The sequence below is a fragment of the Chenopodium album genome, chromosome 7 (genome assembly GCF_948465745.1).
Source record: "Chenopodium album chromosome 7, dcCheAlbu1.1, whole genome shotgun sequence".
Taxonomy (NCBI): Eukaryota; Viridiplantae; Streptophyta; class Magnoliopsida; order Caryophyllales; family Amaranthaceae; genus Chenopodium; species Chenopodium album.
This window is the reverse complement of record NC_137840.1, coordinates 67,127,123-67,151,127: the sequence shown is the minus strand read 5'-3', so window position 1 is coordinate 67,151,127 and position 24,005 is coordinate 67,127,123. Positions and strand designations below refer to the sequence as shown.

The following is a 24,005-nucleotide window of genomic DNA, read 5'->3' as shown; positions in this document are numbered from 1 at the left end:
ATTATCCTAGAATAACCTAACTACCGAGCTATAGCTTGGCAGCTAGCTCATACCTGCCGCAAGTCCTCATAGGGCCGAGCTATAGCTCACTCGCATAGCTCACTCGCATAGAGCTATAGCTCGCAGCCTCGTTGCACCAGCTTCGTCAGGTTTTCGTAAAATGGTCATAACTTTCTCGTTTCTTATCGGAATTGGGCATATGACCTATTGTTGGAAAGCTCTTGAACCAAGCTATCACCTCCAACTTGAATCACCTCAAAATCAGTTGTAGTTTGAGAGATATAAGCGTTCAAAGTCAGCCCTACTAGATTTCGAGTCACAATTTAACACAAACTATCAACAAAAGATATAACTCGTATTTATTTTTTTTATTATTCTTTATGATCAATAAAACTTGTACTACGTATATATTTAGGTTACTTGTAGGCATAACTAATAAATTAAAAAGTATTAACTATTTTTTTTTTTTTCGGTTTTGGGCACTACGTATATAGTGTGAATTTTTTTTTTCCCCCTTGATCTTTCATCCTTAATTACTTGTGTCTTGTACAATATATTTTACGTGTGTATTTGTGTAAAGAAAAAATTGCATCGAAAAGGAAAAATTAGATAGAGTCGTATGCACATAAATAAAACAAAAAGTAGACATCATTCTCCTTTATTTTATGCAAGCTTTTTCCTTAAAAAAAAAAAAAAAAATCATATAGTTTAACAAAACAAAAAGGTACATGCTCCCCAAAAACGTACTCCGTATTTGTCATGAACTCATGATATAAATAATACACTTTTTAATATTTCGATTACCTCTTTTTTCTTTTTTTTTTTGTTTGTTTGTTTTGAGAGATATTTAGGGAGGTGGTGGTTAATGCTTTATCACTCTTAAAGTGGAAATTGATTTTGACATAAAGGGCCCATTTGATAAATTTTTAATGGAAAATTAGTTTTTAGGAAAACATATTTTCAAGGAAAAACACAATTGCAAATTAATTTTCCTTTGTTTTGTTGCATACAAAAAAGTTTAAGAAAAGTAAAAAAAATAGGATCGGAAATATAAGGATGAATGAGAGGGAAGTAAAAAAAAAAAAGAGATAAGAAGGAAAGAGGAAAATGTGACTTCTCTTGTTTTGTGAAGGAAAATGTTTTCCATCATTAAGGATGAAATTTTCCACCCTTGGAAAAATTGTTTTCCACCCCTTCCTAAACCAAACAAAGAAATGAGTAAAAATTGATAAATCATTTTCCATGAAAACATTTTACAACAAACCAAACGGGGCCAGATTGTATAAATTTATTATTATTGCTATAATCATAAAAAGAGTATTAAATAAAAAAAAAAAATGATAGTCATTTCTTAAGTTATAACGCTGATACAATGTTAAAAAACTAACTCAATTAAAGTTTATAATTAATTTATATATTCTATGTTACGACCTCTATTTCATATTATCTGTAACGATTAAATATTTTTTACTTATATTTTGTGTTAAATTGTTACAAATAAACAGAGATATTACCAAAATATTCTGCCCGATGGAACCCTCCGTATACCCCAAAAGCCTACCGTATTCGAAGTCGGCAACCATAGGAGGACAGCTGGAGAGGCCTTGGGGCGTCCACGTGTTCAACCAAAAACCAAGTTAAAAGATTCAGGAGCTCCCATGTCACGCCACGTGCACACAGTGATCTCGTTCTCCATTTTCCTGCTTCGCTGGCCTACGCATATCAATGTGGTCACTTGTATTTTACTACTGGGACACACTTAACGTTTTGGGGCCCTAACGCCGTTAGTTTAACCATAGTTAGTTACAACAACTACGATTAAGGGAGTAATTAAATTAATAAATGACGTGATTTGTGATGGTTTAAAGATAAGAAATATATCTCATAATCTCATCCTAATCTAATTCCACCGTCCTATCCTTGGGCAAAATGGTCAAAACAACTTATTACGTTGATAATTTTAAACGCTTTTTCATGATGCATGCATATATTTTAATTTATAGTAAGATGAAGGTTTAAAATTGTTACTCTGTATTTTTTAATTCTTTGTTTTTTTCTTTCATTATTAATACAAGTTGTGAGATACACGCACATTGCGTGTGTATATTATAAAAAATCTATATGGCTCATAGAAATTTTAAATTTGATGAAATCATGAAAGTAATAGAAGGATATAACTTTCCTATAAAAAAAAGTATTGTACCCTTATATTTTTTTAAATAGTACTGTACCCTTATATTTTTTTAAAATATAAAAAATAGGTAGCTTTTATTATTTTTTTAAATAAAGGATAGTAGTTTTTTTTTTGTTGTTGATGGTATTTATTTATTTATTTTTTAAAAAATGAAGGTAGTTTTTTTTTTTTAAATAAAATAAAAGATGAGAGGGGTATTTTGGGAAAGAAAAATTTATCACCCAAAACCCCTTTTCACTTTATAAACGTAGGACCTGTTCACATTTACTTAATTCCAGTTCATCTCTAATCAGTTCAGTTCAGCCCAGCTCCTAATTTCCCTCTCTCATAAAATATTCATTTAAGCTCTGCTCAATTCAGTTCAGTTCAGTAAATGTAAACAAGCCCGTAATATTACTCTAGATTATCCGTAGTTTCACAAAGTATAATTTTTATTACGAGACCAAAAAAAAAAAGGCAAAAATAAGAAAAATAGTACTAGAAAAGAGAGGTGAAAATAACCCCCTAATGTATAAATGTATAATAAACTAATTCTCTTGTTACTCTACTTTTTTTTTTGTTTTTTAATTTATAATTTCAAATAATTTACTATATCTCCTTTCATTTTCTAAATTACATAAGAAAAAACTTGACTATCTGTTTTTATTATTATTATTATTATTATTATTATTATTATTTTTTTTTTTTTTTTTTTTATTTACAAATTGTTGTTGTTGGTATCTAATTCTGGGCCAAGTGTTGGGCCAATAATAATAAAAAAGTGACATGGGCTAAGTAAGTAACTTTTGCTTGCGCTCATTTAATGAGCTATTTAATGAGCTATATACACTACAAGGTACTGAACTTTGCCAAATGTATCAATTAAGGTACTGAACTTTTATTTGTATCAAATAGAGTACTTTGACCTAGGCTGAAGGTAACCTTTCAGTTGGTAACCTATTGTAACAGGTTTATTTGATTTAAAAAAAAAAAATCATGGATAACAACTTTTTCTCTCTCTAGAATATTATATTTCTTTCATCCAACTTTCTCTATCTTATCTTCTCCTTCGTTTTACAACCCCAATTCAATTTGGATTATTTTATGGGGTTTTCTTATACAAGTATAAAATTTTCATTAATTTGCCTCTATTATAAATAATGTGGGAATTAATTTTCGATAACAATTCGATTACTTGTTAGGGTTATTCTTGTAGTTGCTGCTCTTGATAATTGCCCCTTTCTTCTTTTCGTCTGCAAATTATTTATGAGTAATTTTCCAATCAATAAAACTTAATAATTATATAAAATTCTTGAAGAATGAGCGTAACATTGTGGGAAAAAGCAGTAGAAAAAGGAGAAGAAAAAGAAGGTTGAAGATGGTGGCAAAAATGGAGGAGAGAGAATAGAAGATGATGATGTTTTAATTCCTCCTGTCAATTTTTGTATGGTGGAAGTCGGAAGATGGACTTTGAAGATGGACTTTGCAGATCTGGGTTTCAATAACCTTCAAATTTTGGCTTCCTCTAAACCCTAAGTCTCAAGTCTATCATGTAAGTTAATGATTTTTTTATGGTTAATTATTGTAATTTGGGGTTAATTAGTTTGTTATAATTAATGAGATTTTATTTGATTGTGTTATTATTAATTATTGTATTTAAATTTCAATGCAGAGATATTTGTGTACCGAGCTATACCCAGAATCGCATTTGAAGTTTATTGAATCGCATAATATTCGATTGTGGTTTAATTTTTTATATAGAGTATTAATTATGAAATTATTGGTAGCTCAAAGATGAAGGAAGGTTTTTGGAACAGACCTTCAATGGAGCTGCAACAGACATTTTTGGAAAAAATTGAAAGTTCGGTACCTTCCATAAATTTTGTCAGAATTTTATTTTTTCCTTTTTTTTTTGGTTGTTAACCGGTTGTTGTAGGTGAGAAAGTTTAGTACTCTCCCTTAAGTACCTTGCCTGATACAAATGAAAGTTCAGTACCTTGCCTGATACATTTTGCAAAGTTCAGTACCTAGTAGTGTATATAACTCCTCATTTAATTGGCTATGCTCTGTGAATGCAAGTTCGTTTACTGGGCTTTATATTTAAATAGCAACTCAGCAAGTTTGATGTGCGTGCGAGACTGCGAGAATCCTTAGCTATCATGAGGAAGTATATTTCAAGGGTTGTGAGACAAAATAAAATGTCTCACAACATAAAATAATATAGCAAATGTACTAGCAAGAGGGAGAAAGGAAGAGAGAGATAGAGAGAGTGAAAAAAAGGTGAGGTAGGGCCCACTTTTGGAGTGAAAAATGATTTCACGTGCAAAAACGACAAAAAAAATTGGGACCACATCTACTGAGAGTATATTTTGTACCACTGAGAATTTTTATAAGTACCACTAAAACCGTATTGAGTACCATTGGGAGTGTATTTTGTACCACTGAGATGTAATGGTATTATTTGACAACCTAATTAGACATTTAAACCTTTTTTTAAATACCACTAAAATTATATTTTGTACCACTGAGAGTGTATTTTGTACCACTGAATCTAAAATGACAAAATTTAAATCCCACATGAAATGACCAACCTACCCCTGCGAGACACTTCTAAATCTCTCTCAACCCTCCGTTTATATAACCTCAGCTAATGTGTGTGCCCTCCATTCTTGTTTTTAATAACAGTACAAAGCCACTTTAATGCAAAGTAACAGAAACATGCCTTTTTTATCAGTGACTTGTGAAGTTGTGAAAAATCAGACTTTTCCTCAAGCAAATTGTAATAAAACGTGACCATATCTCGTAATTCTTGATTTCTAGGTGCAAACTCCACTTTTAACCATTATAAACCCCCAATTTAGGAAGTCATCCACATGAGAATTGTGTCGAACAATTAATTAACCACCTTATACTTTTAGAGAATTTTAAGATCGATTCTCATCATTCAATTTGTTGCTTTTTAAACAACAAAAGACTTTAATAGTGCAACTACGGAGTATTTAAGTACGAAGATAGTAATTCTCTTGGAGACAAAGTTAATCAACGAAGTTAATACAAATAATAAAATGCCATTTAGGCAGGAAGCAGAAGGGTATCACTGTCTATTAACCTTTACACACCGAATGAACCAATCCAATACACTACAACTCCTTTATAACACTCCACTTAACGCTCCTTCCCACTCCCAACCAAAACTACCCAAAATGAAGCTTAACCTTCAAAACTCCGCCTCTTCGGCAACCGTCCTTACGACAGTCCTACTACTCATTCTAGCCAACATCGAGGCAGCGACAGCGGCATTGCCGCCATTCGCTTGCGATGCATCGAATCCAACCACTAAAAAATACGCATTTTGTAGACCAAACTTGCCTATTAGACAACGCGCCAAAAATTTAGTAGCGCATTTAACGTTAGACGAGAAAGCCTCTCAGTTAGTGAATACTGCCCCTGCTATAACTCGCCTCGGCATCCCGGCTTACGAGTGGTGGTCCGAGGCATTGCACGGGGTAGCCGATGCCGGTCCCGGTGTTTCTCTTAATGGTAGTATTCGTGGTGCTACTAGTTTTCCTCAAGTTATTCTTACTGCTGCTTCATTTGATGTTCAACTTTGGTACCGCATTGGTCAGGTAATTTTACCATTCCTTGAATTGCATATTTACTGTGATGATAGTTTTTTTTTTTTTTTTTTTTTTGTTCTTTTTCCAAATTAGGATAAGGTGGTATCAGAGAGATAGTAACATCTGTCAAATTATCAATGTGACTATTAATTCCAGCCGAACAGAGTTATAGACTTAAAGGATTAGTCGTACTCCCTCTGTTCTTTAATGTGACTATTAGATTTGGATGAACATATTGTATCATTGTCATGTTAAATGGTTAATTGCGGAGTAATATATACGAAGTATGTAAACACAGTAATAATATATTGATATTTGATATGATTAAAGTAGCATAATACGTGGAATAAAGAGTGATTAAGTAGATTAAGAATAGAAAATGGAGTACTGTATTAATCAATGGTCCATAATAGTGGTTGTGTTACTTTCTGCTTTAGTATGTCCTACTTGTATAGTTGTATTGATTATCCTATCTAATTACACTCTTTATTGGAAGTTGTTCTTTCTAAGGTGAAATCAATAGTCAAATTTTGTATACTTTAATTGTTAGGAATAAATGAAAATGCACATGGATTAAAGATGGCTCATGGTTCACCTCATTTCAGAAAAAATAAAATTAGATAAAAGTTAATTAGAGTTTAAATAAGTTTTGTTATGGCTAATAAGAGTTATTTAAGTTTTTAACTATTATACTAAGGGTCTGTTCTCATACGCTGAAATTCGGTTCAGTTCAGTTAGCTCAGCTCACTTCAGCTCTTAGTTTTCTTCTCTTATTTCAGTTCACTTCAGCTCAGCTCAGTTCAGTTCAGCTGAGTTCAATCAATGAAAACAGGCCCTAAGTTTTACTAAATTTAAATAAATTTCAGATAAATGAAATTTGAAAATAATGTACTTAAGGACCTAATAATGGTTAAGAGCAAGTTTGTACATTATGTGCCATTACTCATACAGAGTATGTTTTGTGTTATGTCATTTAATCCTTATCACCCCAATAATGCATAATGATACCACTAATAATAAGTACTTCACAATAGAATTGTTTTTAAGATATGATACATCATCATCACATAAAGTTAGTCATAGATGTAGAAAATTAAATAAAATGCCAATAATTTTCCAACAAAAGAAGGCCCGACAATTAATTATTGACAACATATTAATTGAATAATGTGAAAATGAAGGCAATAGGAAAAGAAGCAAGAGGAGTATACAACCAAGGACAAGCGCGAGGAATGACATTTTGGGCACCTAACATTAACATTTTTAGAGATCCAAGATGGGGTCGAGGTCAAGAGACTCCCGGGGAAGACCCTTTGATGACGGGCAAATATGCAATGTACTTTGTCAGAGGCTTGCAAGGTGACTCTTTTCGAGGCGGCCGGCCTCTCGGTCGCCTTCAGGCGTCTGCGTGCTGCAAACACTTTACAGCGTATGATTTGGACCGTTGGAATGGTAACACTCGCTATGTCTTTGATGCTCATGTAAGTCTCCTAACCAACCATGCTATGCAATTTTCACTTATTTCAGACTATTTTTTTGGACAAACACTATAACTAATTTACATAAATAATCAACTTAGAAATACTTAGGGTCTGTTTTTTTCAAATTATTTTTAGTTCAATTTAGTTCTTAATTTTCTTCTTCCATAAAATATTTAGTTCAGCTCGGCTCAATTCAGTCAATCAGAACAGGCCTTTACGTTACATTATACTTGTACCTAAAAAAACATTATTCCCTACTGTAATTAAAATTAGTTTAACCGTGTTATTTTCTCATTGGCCGAAAATGATGACGAGGTATAGCACCATGTTACTAATTTCCGCGTCACCCCACATCCTTTATTAAGTTTTGTATGGTTGTGACTAGTGGTACACCCCCCATAATCATCGGGAAAAGGGAGCATGAGATTTGATTTGGAACATTGTTCAAAGATTCTTCTTCTTTAACCCCAAACACCACCTTATGTGTTACTCTGTCTTATACCAGCATATCTAGGGACAAAAAGTTCAGGATTATACGACTCCACTACTTTTAAGTCGTCATAATAATATTAATAATAATACTACCTCCGTTAAATATTATGTATAACTTTAGAATATTTTATATCTTATAAATAATACCCTAAATTTGCACATACATTTAACGGAGGTAGTAAATGAAATATAATTAAGAGTTTAACCTTATTTTCTTAAAGATTTGAAGTTCGAATCTTACCAAATGAGAATCATTAAAGGTGGAGATCCATACAGATTTATCCCCTACACTTTAAAAGATCATTTATAACAAATTTTCCTTAATTTTATTATAGCATATTTCTAAAACTTTCAAAATATTCCCTTAACTAGACAGCACAAGGAAACAATATGTGCACTCAAATAATAGCACAATACAGGTACCATTTCTATGCAAATAGATAACTTATTCTATTTCATGGAAATATGCATGTGCAGGTGACTGCACAAGATATGGCAGATACATACCAGCCTCCATTTGAGAGCTGCATACACCAAGGAAGAGCCAGTGGCATAATGTGTGCCTACAATCGCGTCAATGGAGTTCCTAACTGTGCTGATTACAATCTCTTAACTAAAACCGCTCGAGGAAAATGGGCTTTTGACGGGTAATTTCCATCAAGTATATGCTTATAATCAAATGACAGACAATTACACTTATTTGAGACCAAGATAGGATGTAGATAGTACTTTTAATATAATGTTCGACATTTAGTAACCTCATAACTATAATCTACAAGACACTAATATCTATAGTAATGCATCAGGTATATTACATCAGACTGTGATGCAGTATCGATAATACATGATGCTCAAGGATATGCTAAAACACCTGAAGATGCAGTAGCAGATGTCCTAAAAGCTGGTAATTATGACTTTCCCTACACAAATAGCGCCATTCTCCACTTTCAAGTCTTACTAAAATCGAGAACTAACTAGTGTAACTACTAATTCCTAATATGCAGGAATGGATGTAAACTGTGGTTCCTACCTGAAAAACTACACAAAATCAGCAGTACAACAAAGAAAAGTGGCAGAAGCACAGGTAAACAGGGCACTTGAAAACTTGTTTGCAGTGAGAATGAGGTTGGGTTTGTTTGATGGCAACCCAAAAAAACTGATATTTGGGGGTATTGGCCCCGCTCAAGTGTGCACCCGGGAGAGTCGGGCCTTAGCACTCAAGGCTGCTCAATCTGGTATCGTCCTGTTAAAGAACAGTAACAAGCTACTCCCATTACCCAAGGGAAAACCCTCCTCCCTCGCTGTCATAGGTCCCAATGCCAACAAAGCTGAGACGCTTCTTGGCAATTATCATGGGCATCCTTGCACTTCTATTACCCCACTTCAAGCATTGCAGAGCTATGTCAAGAACACAAGGTACTACCTAAACTTCAAATCTGCTCTTGTCTGATGTTATCAAAAGATGCCCAATTAAGAACAACAAACTTCATTTCATTTGTTATTTGTGCAGATATCACCCAGGATGCAACAATGTGGCTTGTTCCGCCGCTTCCATCCAAGAAGCTGTGGCAATTGCAAAGGGAGCAGACTATGTTGTGCTGGTAATGGGACTGGATCAAACGCAAGAAAGAGAAGACTATGATCGCACAAGCTTGGTGCTCCCAGGTAAACAATACAACCTCATCACTCAGGTGGCTAGAGCTGCGAAGAGGCCAGTGGTATTGGTGATCCTCTCGGGTGGTCCAGTTGATATAAGTTTTGCCAAAGTAGATCCACACATTGGCAGTATCATCTGGGCAGGGTACCCTGGTGAAGCAGGCAGTGTTGCACTCGCACAAGTCATTTTTGGAGATCACAACCCAGGTGAGTTAATTTAAACACTAGTCTCAGATTTTGAAAAAAAAGGAGTTCGGCTAATTGATTGTGACAAGAGTTTCTCTTTAAAATTGATTGTGCTTATCTACTACGAAGTATTAGATTCTGAAAAAATGGTTTAAATGCTACTTGTCTCAGAGTGTTCATGGACAAGACTACATATAGAACTGAGTATGGCTCAACTTGCATATAGACTATTTTTCTTGGCCTAAACCAGCCTGACCTGATTTTTCAAATTAGGGCAGAAAATTTCCGGCCAAAGCCCTAGGCCAGAAATGGGTTGTATTATGTTCTATGGCTGAGCATGTACCATGATCTACTCTACCTATACACATGAGGATTTCCTCAGACCTTACCAACATCCAATGTTGACATAGGATCATTATTGTTAATGGTGTTTGTATTTTAATTCTCAAATTTAGGGTGACAGTAATAATAAGTTTTTGGATTTACAACTAATTAACTCTTGTGATCATTGCAGGTGGGAAATTACCAATGACTTGGTATCCACAGCAGTTTGTCAAAGTGCCAATGACAGACATGAGGATGAGAGCAGATCCTTCCAAAGGCTACCCTGGGCGCACTTATAGGTTCTACCGAGGCAGGAAAGTCTTTGAATTTGGACATGGTCTCAGCTATACAACCTACAAATACAAGTTCACGTCAGTTCCTCAAAAAAGTTTGAATTTGAATTCAGTGGGAAGTGCCAAGGTGGCTAAGAATTTTGATTCAATGAGGAATGTTGTTGTTGCTGATATGGAATCAGAATCTTGTAAGACAATGCAATTTTTAGCAACTGTTGGAGTGAAAAATGAAGGGGATATGGAAGGAAAACACCCAGTGTTGTTGTACACTAGGCAAGAAAACACAACCAATGGAAGTCCAATGAAAAAGCTAGTTGGTTTTGAGAGTGTTAACTTGAAAGCAGGGGAAAAAACAGAGGTCCTGTTTAATTTCAGCCCTTGTGAGCATCTGAGCAGAGCTGACGAAGATGGGCTTATGGTGGTAGAGGAAGGCACTCACTTTTTAGTCGTGGGTGATCAAGAGTTTCCAATCGCCGTTCAAATTGCTTGACTGATGATTTATGAAACTCCATGAACATCAACACCAACCCACCGGAAGTTGTTCATACAAAACTTCTCACACCAAAGGATTCAGCTACTCAGCTAGTGTGAAGGATCAGTGATGATCTATAAAATACTAGGTTGGGTTACTAAATTATAGTGGGACCCGTGAGTAAGATGAAATATGCTTCTCATTCTTCTACTACAACTTGGAAATCAGGATCCATTGAGAAAGCAAACTGTTCATTAATTTCTGTAATCTAAAACACAAATTATGCATCAGATGAAGTATGCTTTAAACAGTGTTCATGTTTACACAGTAAAGTATCTACAAGTGTCTTTGTAATAGATTGCTAATCTGACTTTGTATTTCTAATTAAATAAGGCAAATGAAAAAAGATGAAAGCTTGAAGTTGATTGAAAATGGCAAAATAATTACAAAAAGATAGGCTTAATAGCTTTAGGCTACTACTCTTAACAATGGCTTTAGTTCATAACTCTAAGGTTTTCCATTACAAATTTCTGCCTATCGTTTCCTTTCTTCTCTCTCAATTTATACTAAATATAAAGACTATAACCTCTCATAATACTAGACTGCCAATATTGCCCCTCCTTAGGCTAGTCTATTACATTCTTCAAGTCAAGTCAATGTCCACAAGGTGAGCAATAAAAGAAAGGTGAAACGTGACTCCCCCTCTCCCCCCAATAAGTGCATACACATATGTCTCAGACAAGAAGCCACAACACCCACATTCCCCTTTATATAAAACCACAGCCACCATAACCTGCAATGGTGTCTGCAAATCTCAACTACTTATAATCAGTTGAATGGAAACCTATTTTACGAAGTCCTACATTAGGAACTCGTGCAACCCATGTGACTAGAAATTTGCACTCAACAGCCAATGGGTAAATGGAAGTCATGGCAATATAGAGCTGTATCAAATATGTTTAATCTATATCTTTGTAAAACAAAAAAAGAAAAATCTAAACATCTTCCAATAAAAAAATCTTTTGATGGCAAAAAATCAATATGAACTAAAACATGGGAACGTCTATACAAACTTACTGAAGGGTATGAATATGTGAAGCCATAGGAATAAAACCAAGGGCAATGTATAATGAGGGAGAAGCAATAGGCACAAAAATTCGGACACCAAATGTGTGTGTGTGTGTGTAAATAATGATTAGGGACCCAAGATGTAGAGGCCAAGAGAAGACCCACTGCTTGCCAGCAAGGAAGCAAGTCTACAATGGTCTATAGAGTATAGAGTAACAGTTGTTTCACAATTTTTTTTCTTCTCTCAGGTGTCAGCTGATATGGTAAATACGTACCAATGGTTATTTGAAAAATGCACAAAGAAACAAAGAGCAAGAGGTTTAATATGTGCCACAACCATGACAATGACTCAAATCACTCAAAAGACCCTTTAGTTATGCTGACTGAGATCTCTTACTTAAAAGAGTTAAAAGTCTTTAAACTGCAAGTAAAGAGTGGGGGTTCTCAATGAGTTAAGCATAGATCTCATCTTAGGAAATAATGAAATTTTAAAAGTGTAATTTGATGCAGAAACTTTTTGTTTGCAGGTATATCATGTCAGATTGTGATGCTGTTTCAATCATCCATGATGAGACACCAATATTTTTAAGGTTGGTAATGAGAAATCTAGACAAGTCATTTGACTCATTTTTACTTGTTGCTTTCATTCAAAAGCCAATGAATCCTAAATCCAATACATCTCCACAAGCCAATCTATTGACTAATTCCCCAGAATAGCAATCTAAAATAAATAACCTTGTAAGGGGAGAGGAGGGAGGGTGGTAAGGCTCTAACTAGTCTCATGTTGAAAACTGTATCTTAAACACTTTTAAAAAAAAAAAATGATTAACTTTAAGAAATTAAAACAACAGTTTCCATGGTATCCAACCCTATTCACAGATATTATAACTAGTTGAATTATAGGCAGGGATATCAACTGGGATTCTTACCTGTGGAAGCAGACAAAGCAGCAATGCAACAGAACAAACTCTGAGAGGAGGAGGTTGACAGGACACTCCACAATCTGTTCTCAGTGAGGATGAGACTAGGCCATTTTGATGATTGTCCAAACTAGAAAATCTGGCACTTGAAAGTAGCTTGTTCTTCTGCAATACCAACAAGCATCTCCTTCTGTCAACAGCCAAAAGCGACACCCTTAGCAGCATAAAGTATCATTCTGGGTGCAGCACTGGAGAATGCATGTCAGCCCTCAAGCTCTCAACTCTCAATTGATGAAGTTGTCGTAAAAAAAATTCAGAATATTTGCAAATGAATCAAAGAAAAATTGCAAAATAGAGAGAAAGATTAGACCTTTGATTAATGAAATGACACAAAAACTGTCTAACAGTTGGCCACCATTCTCCAAATGCCCAAACTTACAAATTTCTGAATAGCTCTTCTACTCTCCCTTCTCTGATATCTATATCCTATACCCAATTCCCTAAGTTTCTACCTAGAACAATTGGTTTATTGCTGATGATTTTCCATATCCACGCTGACAAAACAGTTCATCCACTACTTGGTGTTGGCATGATTTCCTGCTTGACTAATCTTATGGGTTATCCAGGAGAAAACTACAGGGACTGCCCTTGCTAATAACATTTTCAGCAATCATATAATCCAGGCATTCAGGTAATACATGAGTTCACAAATGAAAGAAAAGTGATCTTCAACTCTCAGCATAACAAACACACAAGAACCACCACTAATGTTTTAATGTGCTAAGAAGTCCATCATTTGTTATAGGTAGGAAATTACCATTTACCGATGACATGGGATCCTAAGGTGCCAATGATTAACATGAGAACAAGGCCCAAATTCAGGTATCAGGTTATCCAAGAGTCCTGAACCATCTTACCAAATTTACAAAGGCCGAAAGGTTAATATAGTTGAATATGGTCTCAACCACTCAGAAAGACAAATTAATTTCACTCAGCACAAAGCAATCTCTACCAGAATCAATCATCAAGTTCCCAGAGCGCTCACATGGGCTCCACATGCTACGCATTGGTCTCAGAATTCAGGACTGATATAATTGAGCAGACCAAGATTGTGGATTGTCATTATCATTAGAGTGCTAAAACAGGGGGTAGATGCTGAATTAGGATCCTGTAATGCTATAAGCAAGACCTGAGGGCTCAAATGCACAGGTCCTTTGAAATAAGTGATAGGAATATAGGATTACAAAACATACGTCTAGATGCAAGAGAGTCAGCAGATATTGAAGTTGATGTCAGCCTCTGGGAGCACTAATAAAAAGCTAATGAGGATGGATTGGTAATAATTAAAGGCAGCGGCTATTTTCTGGTGCAGGGAGAAGAAAAATTACCATTTGAGAGTTGGGAGCACCAATAGTCAGCTGTGAGCTTAAATGAATTACAATTCATACAGAGTTTATGTAGTTGAAGTGATGTGCCAATAACAAGCTCCTAAATTAGTTTTGAGCGTTTCCTAGAGACTAGTGTTGATGTTAACTGATTTCTGCTAGAACAGATCACATGAAGGGAAGATTAAAAAACTGTAAAGCATAAAGCAGATGAACAAAATTCATAAGTAAAGAAGATTTTTTTTTTTCTTTTTCCAGGAAATAAAGCAAAAACGTGGAGGACAGATCACCCAACATATCTTACATTCAGTCGATGCAGTAAAATTGTTATGACAGCAGGCGATATTGATAGAACAAAAATGGCGATAAATGAAACCACAACATGAGATTCTCTAGGGAGGGAACAGTGCCTGACAACTACTGATTCATTCCTTCTGAAAGTAGCAACAATAAAACCGGGATCATCCTTTGCTGTCCAGGCCAAAGCTGGAACTGTTACCTCACGTGTCCCATCAGGGTGTATAATATCGCAAAATTTATGGCTGTGAGCACTGAAAATTATCCTGCAAAGCATAGAATAGAAAAATCTTTGTCACTCACTTGAAAGCAGTTTAAAAATATCTTACATGGATACTTCTTCCATGTCAGGTATCCCTTTTGAGCACTTTACACTTCAATTTACGAAAAAAAAAACGTATATGAGAGACTTTTGTTCTATGATGATGTACCAATATTAAATCCTTGAAGACGAGTCCATGTAACATAGGTCTTATGAAAGCATAAGAAACTCAAAGACAAACCCAAAATATATCATCCAAAGAGAGGAAAACTGACGGGGAAGGATAATAAGACTAATAACAAGGGTACTCAGCAGTGTTTCTGTATCCATTCATTAATCATACCAATAACTAGCAGCAATGTAATTGCACCAATTAAATCTAGGGTTCTAGACTATTATGGATTATTAAAAGAAGAGAGCAAACAGACAATTAAAAAAAAAAGGGAAGCAAGGAAGATGCTTTGAAGGTGCAAAACCATAGCAATACCTAGGTTTAAGTGCCTGAAAGATGTATTCAGATGCATTTGGTGGAATAGTGTGCAGCAAGTCATATGGTCCAGAATCGGTATCAGCCCTGAAAGCAGTTTAATGTCATATTAACTCAAAAACAACGAAATTCAATTGTTTGCAGAACTATATATCAAGAGCAAAAAAGTAGTGACAGGCAGCTGGCAACAAGAAGATACAACACAGATCCTCCTGATAAGCGCAACATTGTGATACAAAATACTCACAGCAAACTGCTGACAAAACAGCATAAACTCTGTGAGTATGCATATCTGAATTTCTTACAATTTAGTTTTAAATTTTTAATATAAGCCTATATGCCATCCCCAACAAAGCATTGAGCAAAACAAAACAATCATAATACAATTTACAGGTAAGGTTTCATTGTACCTTTTCAGAAAATTGGTTTATAAGCAGCATTCCAGTATCTCATCACATGTGACATGGAAGAACAGGAATATAGTAAATAAAAATGGTGATTTTAGACACCAAACATAGACCAAGATACACATGAACATGAATAATGAATCAAACTGATGGCAAATGCCGAGAATACAAGAGCTATATTATTTCCAAAAGATAAAAGGAAGACAGGTGATCCCTCCAACTTATATAAAACATCTGCAAGAAAACTCACCTCCATAGTATTTTCAGACTGTCTGGAAGAGAGTTCCAAATGGCACTGGAGCTGCTCTCTTGATTGCAGTAGCTATTTGATATTTGTTGCAAGGGGATATGAAGCAAAAGGACAGGGCCAGATTGTGGTGAAGCGGGATTATCTCTCCATCTGTGCTGATAGGAAGCTTCGCCAGCAGCATTCAATTTGACTGATTGTTCTTTATCTTCAGATTGTGTTTGTAAGTATGCACTTTCTGTTTCAATAACTGTCTCAACATCTGACAGAAGTTCATTGCTGCCACAAAGCAATGCCATGGCATTGATTGAGATGAAACTAACATTGCTGATCCCAAAGCTACCACAGCCTCCACGATTCAGCTCTGGGAAACTGCTAGCAACCCGCCGCACTAAGCTGGCCTTCAACTTACTACATTCTCCAATATCCCTGTCACCCAGAGTAACATGAAAAGGCAGGTGAAGATATGGACCTAGAATCCTTTCAAATTGCTCTACCACAGATGACCATTTTTTACTCGTCAACTCAAATCCTTTAGCGGAAACATCTCCAAGGACTAAAAGTATATCAGGCTTCAAAATATCAAAAGATTTCTGCTTCAATCATATGTACTGATGTTAAAGATGAGTTAGAGCTGAAACTAACATAAAGGGATCACACAACTTATACAGACAACTCAAAACGATACAAAATGTCTAGTAAAAGGTAGCTTTCGAAAGAAACCCCCTCATATGTCTTATCCCTATTGTATAGACAACTTATTTGCATATGTTTATCTTCTATGACATAACTGAATAGAATGTAGATCCTTCAAAGCTCTGAATAAAATTCTGTCACATAAAAAGTCAGGACACGAACCCTCAAGGAGCTTGAAGTACAAATTTGTCTACCATGAACTAACAAAGGTAAAATAAGTCCTCCCATGATCATAACCGAGCTATGATGATTTTCGACATACAATAGACATAGGATAGTCATTTAACTTAGGCACATTCAAATTCACAATGCAAGTCATTCAATAGAACAATCTTCTACGTCCCGTTTTTGATCAAAACCAATCCTTTTGCATAAAGATAAACTAAGTTGACATAAGGTCAGACAACTCTTAAACAAGAATTTGGGAACTGTTCATGATCAAGCAGCAATTTGTTGATTAATTTTAAAGAATTAAGCTTTATGTTTACCATATTTTACTCCTAAATTAAGCACTAATCTAATGGACTTGGCTAGCTATAACTTATAAGTATCTCATATCAGTATGTGGTACGTCTCCCAAAGTCACACAAAGCTACCAATTTTCTCCAACATTCGGGTTTTAAAAGAGGTTTCCGAACACATAAGAGTGTCAGGTATTCAACACGGGTACTTAAAGTAAAAAAAAATAAAAAAAATTGAGCACATAGAGTATCAAATATAAAAATTGCACTAGTATCACTTACAATAAAAAAAGGGATAAACCCAGTTCATCTTTCAGCAAATAAGGTTGAAGTTACCTATCATAACATACATTATCTAAGCACTTTACACAAAAATCCATAAATAGCAAACTTCAAGCAACAGATAACATTGAATATTGCAAAAACTAAACAACTGAAAAAAGGGCAAATTCAAAAGATTAAGAGAAGAAAATACCGAGAAGAATTGGGACAAAAAGTAGTCTCTGAAGAACAAATCGAAGAATGAAGAATCAGAACCGCGTAAGAGTAAATTGGAGACAAGAATGGCTGTTAAATCTTCATGATTATGGTCAAAATCATCAAAAAGTGTTTGAGTGGAATTAGCATTTGCAATTTTGCAAGAGGGAATGGTAATTTGATGTTGGTAAATGTCAAATAATGTAGCAAATAATGTAACTGATAATATGATTTTCCAACTATTTGACATGTTTGGAGAGTTGAGTGATCAATGAATCGTTAGTAGAAGAGGAGAGAGAAAGTGAGTGATTACAGGGTGATGGCTGAGATATAGGAGTTCAGCCTGAATTTTCTTTTGAAGTCGTTGACAAATGATAACTGAGCACAATCTCATTGCTAGACTGTTGGTTCCCCAAAGTAGGCCACACGGCCACACCTCGTACCAACACAATAAGATCAAGATGGTCCTGGGTCCTGCCAGACCCACGTGCTTTAGGGTTTGTTAGGCCCGGCACATGGCTCGGCCCACGAGTTTTGTGTCACGTTGAAGTTTTCAAAAGGTTGGCCTGTGCACGGCCCAGGCCCACGTGTCATCGTTCCAGATTTACGTGCCTAAGCAAAATTACATTGATTTAAGCATGTTTTGTCATGCAGTGCCTTTTCCTGCATCTCACAAAATAAAGGTGGCCCACACGTATAATACCGTGTTGTGTCGTGCTTTTTTCGTGTTGGGTCACGCGGTAGTGTCGGGCTTCGGGCCAGCTCATCTCAATGCCAACTTTGCAATAAGACCAACGGTTGGATGGGTAGGGAATCAGTTCATGTTATTTTCAAGTCGGGTTGTTTTTAATTATGCCTTATGGGTTTAGAAAATTTAGCTATGACCTTGAATGTTCGGTTGCTGACCAATTGGATGAGAGGCAAGGACAATGTAGAATTGTAGATATATAGTTATGACTTAGAAAATTACTCTATATGCTTAGCATAGCGTGTTAGATATTCAAGAATAAAGGGGTAAAACTATTTTGTTCTTTTTTAGTTGACATGTTTCTTTTATATACCTTTGTCAAAATATCTCTAATTCTAAGTGAGAAAATTATAAAAAGTTTGATATTATTATGAAAATAAACAATAAGATGGTTTTAAGTTGTTTACAAGATCCAAATGATAATCTAAAATAGAACAAAGTTAGCATTTAATATTTACCAAACACTTTTATACAGCCCATTATTTATAACAATTTAGTCAAATCAACTACTCGTATATCAATCAGCTACTAAGGGTCTGTTCTCTTCAGCTTAATTTCGTTCAATTCAGTTTAATTCGGTTCAGTTGAGCTCCAATCAGTTCGATTCAGTTCAGTTCAGTTCATAGTTTCCCTCTCTCATAAAGAATTCATTTCAGCTCTATTCAATTCAACTCAGCTCCAATTAGTTCAATAAATCAAAACAAGCTCTAAGCTAATGACTAAACATGACCAAAAGAACTAAAGAAGTGAGTTCATAAACGGAAGTTTTTGACATAATCCATTTGTGGGCATCAATTTTTTTTATTTCAAGTTAGATTTTGGGAAAAATTCACATTTACTACCAGCAAAAGCACCACGTATCAGATATACTACCTGTTAAAAAAAAATTATTTTATATTACTACCACCATAATTCCCTAACTATAGAAATAACTACCAGTGACTAACCCCGTTACTGTTTCTGTTTGAGGAGCCCACAACAACGGCTAGTTGGGTGTAACCACCTTGCAGCCACCGCTCCACTTCACTGCCACCCATCCCCTCAACTGCACCCCTCCCCCCTGCCGGCGCGACCCCACTCCCTTCCTTTCCCCCACCTACGCAGACAACCCCCCTCCTTTTTCCCGTTGTTGCTGCCCCGACCCCTACCCTGTACCGGAAGCCACTCCCTTTCCCTTTCCCACACCGGAAATCGCCCCCCTCCCTATTCCCCACACCGAAATCGACCCCATTCCCTTCCCTTTCGGCCATCCATAATTCTAAACCACCAGCCCCAAACCACCCTAAACGAATTTTAGGGTTTCGCTTGTGGTGGTTTTGGGGTGGTGGTTTAGGGTTTGGGATGGCCGAAAAGGGTAAGGGAAGGGGGGGTCGATTTCGATGGAGCAATTACGGGGAAGGGCCGATTCTGGTGGAGAGAGGGGAAAAAAGGTGGTTTTCGGTGGGGATCGGGGCAGGGGAAAAAGGTGGTTTCCGGTGGAGGTTGGCTGCGTAGGGTGGGGGAAAGGAGGGGGTAGGTTCGCGCCGGCGCCGACCGCCGATAGGGGGGAGGGGGCGGCAACCGAGGTGGATAGGGTGGCTGGGTTACTTTGTTTTATTTTATTTTTTAATTTTTTTAATAATTTTTTAAGTGGCAGTGAAATTATAATTATGTGATTTTAGGTGGTAGTAAAATAAAATATTTTTTTAAACGGGTAGCCAATGTGACATAGGGTGCTTTTGCTGGTAGTAAATGTGAATTTTTCCTTAGATTTTTGAAATTGTGGTGGTTTTAAAAATGTATATTTAATTAATACTTTTCGATATAAAATCTATCCCAATTCCCTATGAATATAACCAAAATCCATATAATACAAAGTTTAAGGGCATTCAGTTCAGCTCCTAATTTCTTTCTCTTATAAAATATTCATTTCAGTTCAGTTCAGTCAATGAGAACAGACCCTAAGTGGTACAAAGTGTAATTAACTAAATCGTTAAAACCTGCTCTAATTATCTCAAACTTTACCACCTAAACTAGCTAATGTCGACCATTTCGATTTTTCCTCTTTCTAGTAAAAATAAATGAAGGCATCCAAGATACGAACGTGTACGGTTGACTAAGAAAAAGGGCCACAACCCAAAACCAAAACAAAAATGGACAAATAGAAAAAAGTTAGAGAGACTAGTCCAACAACAAAATCACCAATAACTCTAATTCAAAATTCATGTGTCCTTAATTCTCAATATTACTACAATTTCTCAACATATCACATGAAACCCAGCCCTTCTTCTTCTCCCTCACACCATTTTTCTCCTTCTTTCTAGCTTTTACACTCAAGTCTCTGCCAACAACAAACGATTTTCATAAGGTTTACTTCTTATTCTTTGTTTTTAATTAATGCCCATTTTATGTTATTTTCTGTTTTTCTTTGTTTGGCTTGATTATGTTTATTTTACATGTTTTTACACCACCCACTTTGGATAATTGAATTATGATGATTATGTTAATCAGATTTTCTTGTTGGTCAAACCTTTGATTGTGGGGTTGTTGACTGTTTGTATGATTGCCTGTTTCATTGCTGATTTTGGATTGTGAAATTGATTTTGAATTTAAATTTGAATTTGATCAAAGGGTTATTGGATTAATCTGGGTTTATTTTATTATAATTTATTTTTTGATTTTTGGGTTATTGGTTGCCATTTTAACTTAAATTCAGTCAACCCTTCAAAAATGGAAGAAAATTATAATATTATAATTTGATCATATCAAATTTGATCAATAGGGATGTATTAGACTGTGATTTTGGCTTATATGAAATATAATCGGATAAAATCTGCAAGATACGTACCAAAGATTTTGAATGGTTTTTATTTCTTGTTTTATTAGGGTAATCAGCTCTCAGCTTTGCTTTGATCACTATCCATAAACATATAGTATCTTATTTTCATGAAATGACCAAAATTTAAATGGTTGTATTTCTACGTCATTAACATTATCCCAATACCTCTAATACGCTTTGAATTTACTCTAGTATGTCACAGATGTTGTATTTTTATAGTTTTCTTAAGTGGAATGATGATATTTATAACACATGTATACCTAATTTGTTGATTGTTTTTGTCCATTGAATAGTGATGAGTACAAATTTGAAGAAGACTGCTTCTAATGCCCATGAACAATCTTTGCCACATGAAGAACAGCTAAAGAAGGTATTTTCCAGCATCATAAGCTCGTAGACTCGTGTTAATTCAATTGATTTTGCCAGGGGAGCTAACACAACCCTTCTGACATTGTTATATATGGGTTTTAATCGCGTTGAGTATTTGCAGATTGGTGAGGTTAGGGCGGCAATAAGTCCAATCCCTGAAAAGCTGTCTAAGTTTTGCTCTGATGAATTAATTTCAAGATACTTGCGAGCACGGAATTGGAATGTTAAAAAGGCCACAAAGATGTTGAAAGATTCTTTGAAATGGAGATTAGAATACAAGCCTGAACATATTTGCTGGGTATGTGTGTGCTCTTCTGGTCTGTACTTGTTTTGTCCAAAAATATTAACAACTGGTTGTAACTTGTGACTAAACAAATTTGCTGGGTATTTGTGTTCTATGCTCTGTACTTTTAATGTTTATAAATGTTGAAAATTGATTGTAACTTGAAGCTTTATATGTTATTTTCATTGATTTAGGAAGATGTTGCTTGTGAAGCTGATTCGGGCAAAGTTTACAGATCAACTTCGGTTGATAAGGAAGGGAGACCTGTCCTGGTCATGCGTCCTAGTTGTCAGGTATCATTTTCTTGTTGATGAGAAATATGAGATGATATTTTTTTTATATGAATGTAGATCATGTAGGGTATGGTGGATGTGTGTATTATGTGTTTGGTGGTCCTTGTAAGGTCATAAATGGGCTTGTTTTCATGTTGGAGCTGTTGTTTTTTCTGCTTGTTTATTTCCTGCAGGCTCATCTGATGTTAGGTAATAAATTAAGGGATCATATTAAGCTTGCAGATGGAATATCCTTTGTGGATATGCATGCTAATATCCTAGTGGTAATGAAAAAGATAATGAATGGTTGTAATAAGGGGTAATGAAAATTATAAAAGAAGAATATCTATGGGCATTCGCTGAGCTTTGTTAAGACTGCTTGATTTTAGTGTTTTTGTTCTTTTGTGGCATGTAATCCATGTTCTTTCACTCTCTGTTTGAGAGGTATCATTTTGTTTTATATACTCGCCTCCTTGTTAACAACTCGTTGATTTGGGTGTTTTTGTTGCAGAACACAAAGTCTGTATCAGGACAAATAAAATACTTAGTATATTGCATGGAAAATGCCATCCTAAACTTACCACCTAATCAAGAGCAGATGGTTTGGCTGGTTGATTTTTGGAATTTCAATCTAACAAATATTTCTGTCAAATCAGCAAAAGAAACTGCTCATGTACTACAAAACCATTATCCAGAAAGATTGGGTGTTGCTGTTTTGTATAATCCTCCTAAGTTTTTCGAACAATTTTACAAGGTATTCCTTCCTTTCTGATAGCAGTAATCCTTCCTGGACAAATCTTGTTGCTTATTTCTGCATGTCATGTTTTCTGGAGTACTTCAAATGGCTCAAACCCCTGTAATTGCTTTTCCTTTCTTACTTTGATGAAGCCGACATTTTGTGCAAGAATATACATCTATACTTTTTAGACTTAAAGTCCAGCTTAGATGGAGATATTTTGAATAATGCAACCGTGCCTCTATTTCATTCCAGTTAGTCAAACCTTTTTTGGAGCCTAAGACTCGGAAGAAGGTGAAGTTTGTTTATGCTGATGACGAAAATTCCAAGAAGATCATGGAGGAACTTTTTGACATGGACCAGCTTGAATCTGCATTTGGGGGGAATAGTTCAGAAGGTTTTGATATTCAAAAGTACGCTCAAAGAATGAAAGAGGATGATGAAAAAAAGCGCTCTTACTGGGAGGAAGGAAATGATGCATCTGTTTCCCCCAGTCGTGATGGTCTTGTTCATGAGAGCTCAGAGTCACATAACAATGATCCAACCGAGGAGGAAGACTCGGAAAATGATGGTAGGTGTACTCCATCTTCATCAACCGCTGAGGATTCCCAATCGTCCACCCCAGATGCTGATTTGTCAGTGGCTAACATGAGCCTTGAAGATCCTGAACATATGAAAGCTTGATATGAAAGCTAAGAGGCTAAGACTGAGTCCAATTAATCTCTTGGTATGATGTACTAACAATGTAGACCAAATTCTTGCAAATAATCCTTTCTTCAGAATCATGTATGCAAATATGCAATTCAAGTTTTGCTGCCCTCATCAACAGAAAAACAGCTCTGATGGAATTCATGTTGATCCTTGACATGTTAATTTTTTTACAATGTGAAGCAGTATGCACCTCAATTTCAGAGATACAACTGGGGAAGAGAGGAAATGACCGTCGATTTCAGAACCGGGTGTTGCCACAACCATCTTGTCATACCACAAATGAAGAATGCAACTATTCTGATTTACTCTATATGCCAAACTTTTCTTATGGCTTTTACATGTAAAATAATCCTTTGAAACTGTATTCAAATAACAGTGATTTTTCCTCAGTCAATAAAGTTCAACATTGCTCATTTTAGTTCTCACAAAGATGTTTTAACATTCAATTAATAGTAAGTTTTCCTTTGTACCTCAACTCTAATTAGGACTTCGTAATCACCTGGACACATCTCGAATAGTTAAGTGGTCTCTCGTATAATCTCTATGAAAAAGTAGACGTTAGATTTTTTTTTTTTTTTTTTTTTGACGGGGACGTTAGATATTGACAAGTCATAGATACTTTGATAAAATTGGTTAACACTGTATTTTCTAATACAACGGTTGCATC

At 35.5% G+C, this 24,005-nt stretch overlaps 3 protein-coding genes and 1 long non-coding RNA gene across 6 annotated transcripts; 3 read left to right on the top strand and 1 right to left on the bottom strand.

Moving 5' to 3' along the window:
• The first annotated feature begins 3,098 nt into the window (after positions 1-3,098).
• Positions 3,099-4,175, top strand: LOC145638143 (uncharacterized). Its single transcript, XR_014114623.1, has 2 exons — positions 3,099-3,725; positions 3,846-4,175. It is a non-coding gene; the product is annotated as an uncharacterized LOC145638143 (long non-coding RNA).
• Positions 4,176-5,227: 1,052 nt separating this feature from the next.
• Positions 5,228-11,166, top strand: LOC145639242 (putative beta-D-xylosidase 7). The gene is made up of 7 exons (XM_081690424.1): positions 5,228-5,799; positions 6,972-7,271; positions 8,241-8,410; positions 8,570-8,667; positions 8,768-9,179; positions 9,274-9,626; positions 10,120-11,166. Exons 1-7 carry the CDS (start codon positions 5,239-5,241, stop codon positions 10,710-10,712), a joined length of 2,487 nt encoding a protein of 828 aa, XP_081546550.1. The 5' UTR covers positions 5,228-5,238; the 3' UTR covers positions 10,713-11,166.
• A 1,544-nt stretch (positions 11,167-12,710) lies between these two features.
• On the bottom strand, positions 12,711-17,730 carry LOC145639243 (uncharacterized). 2 transcript variants are annotated; one of them, XM_081690425.1, is made up of 5 exons: positions 17,400-17,730; positions 15,771-16,360; positions 15,114-15,200; positions 14,372-14,630; positions 12,711-12,872 (listed from the first exon to the last, which is right to left on the bottom strand). In XM_081690425.1, exons 1-5 carry the CDS (start codon positions 17,649-17,651, stop codon positions 12,813-12,815), a joined length of 1,248 nt encoding a protein of 415 aa, XP_081546551.1. In that variant the 5' UTR covers positions 17,652-17,730; the 3' UTR covers positions 12,711-12,812. The 2 variants fall into 2 exon arrangements, with proteins under 2 accessions (XP_081546551.1, XP_081546552.1); XM_081690426.1 differs by lacking the exon at positions 12,711-12,872 and having other exon boundaries at positions 13,790-14,630.
• A 2,538-nt stretch (positions 17,731-20,268) lies between these two features.
• LOC145639241 (uncharacterized) lies at positions 20,269-23,751 on the top strand. 2 transcript variants are annotated; one of them, XM_081690423.1, is made up of 7 exons: positions 20,269-20,496; positions 21,261-21,337; positions 21,458-21,634; positions 21,814-21,912; positions 22,403-22,645; positions 22,883-23,354; positions 23,522-23,751. In XM_081690423.1, the coding sequence occupies exons 2-6, from the start codon at positions 21,263-21,265 to the stop codon at positions 23,309-23,311; spliced, it is 1,023 nt and encodes a 340-aa protein (XP_081546549.1). In that variant the 5' UTR covers positions 20,269-20,496; positions 21,261-21,262; the 3' UTR covers positions 23,312-23,354; positions 23,522-23,751. The 2 variants fall into 2 exon arrangements, with proteins under 2 accessions (XP_081546549.1, XP_081546548.1); XM_081690422.1 differs by having other exon boundaries at positions 23,519-23,751.
• The last annotated feature ends 254 nt before the right edge of the window (positions 23,752-24,005 follow it).

Bases quoted from the DNA above. Each gene is read 5' to 3' on its own strand.
- LOC145639242 (XM_081690424.1), top strand. From the start codon at position 5,239: ATGCCATTTAGGCAGGAAGCAGAAGGGTATCACTGTCTATTAACCTTT. The intron at 5,800-6,971 runs GTAATTTTACCA...GTGAAAATGAAG, and splicing joins TTTGGTACCGCATTGGTCAG to GCAATAGGAAAAGAAGCAAG. The intron at 8,668-8,767 runs GTAATTATGACT...CCTAATATGCAG, and splicing joins AGCAGATGTCCTAAAAGCTG to GAATGGATGTAAACTGTGGT.
- LOC145639243 (XM_081690425.1), bottom strand. From the start codon at position 17,651: ATGTCAAATAGTTGGAAAATCATATTATCAGTTACATTATTTGCTACA. The intron at 15,201-15,770 runs GTGAGTTTTCTT...AACTGCTTTCAG, and splicing joins AGTCTGAAAATACTATGGAG to GGCTGATACCGATTCTGGAC. The intron at 12,873-14,371 runs GTAAGATATGTT...GGCTGTTGACAG, and splicing joins TTTTACTGCATCGACTGAAT to AAGGAGATGCTTGTTGGTAT.
- LOC145639241 (XM_081690423.1), top strand. From the start codon at position 21,263: ATGAGTACAAATTTGAAGAAGACTGCTTCTAATGCCCATGAACAATCT. The intron at 21,635-21,813 runs GTATGTGTGTGC...TCATTGATTTAG, and splicing joins AGCCTGAACATATTTGCTGG to GAAGATGTTGCTTGTGAAGC. The intron at 22,646-22,882 runs GTATTCCTTCCT...ATTTCATTCCAG, and splicing joins TTTTCGAACAATTTTACAAG to TTAGTCAAACCTTTTTTGGA.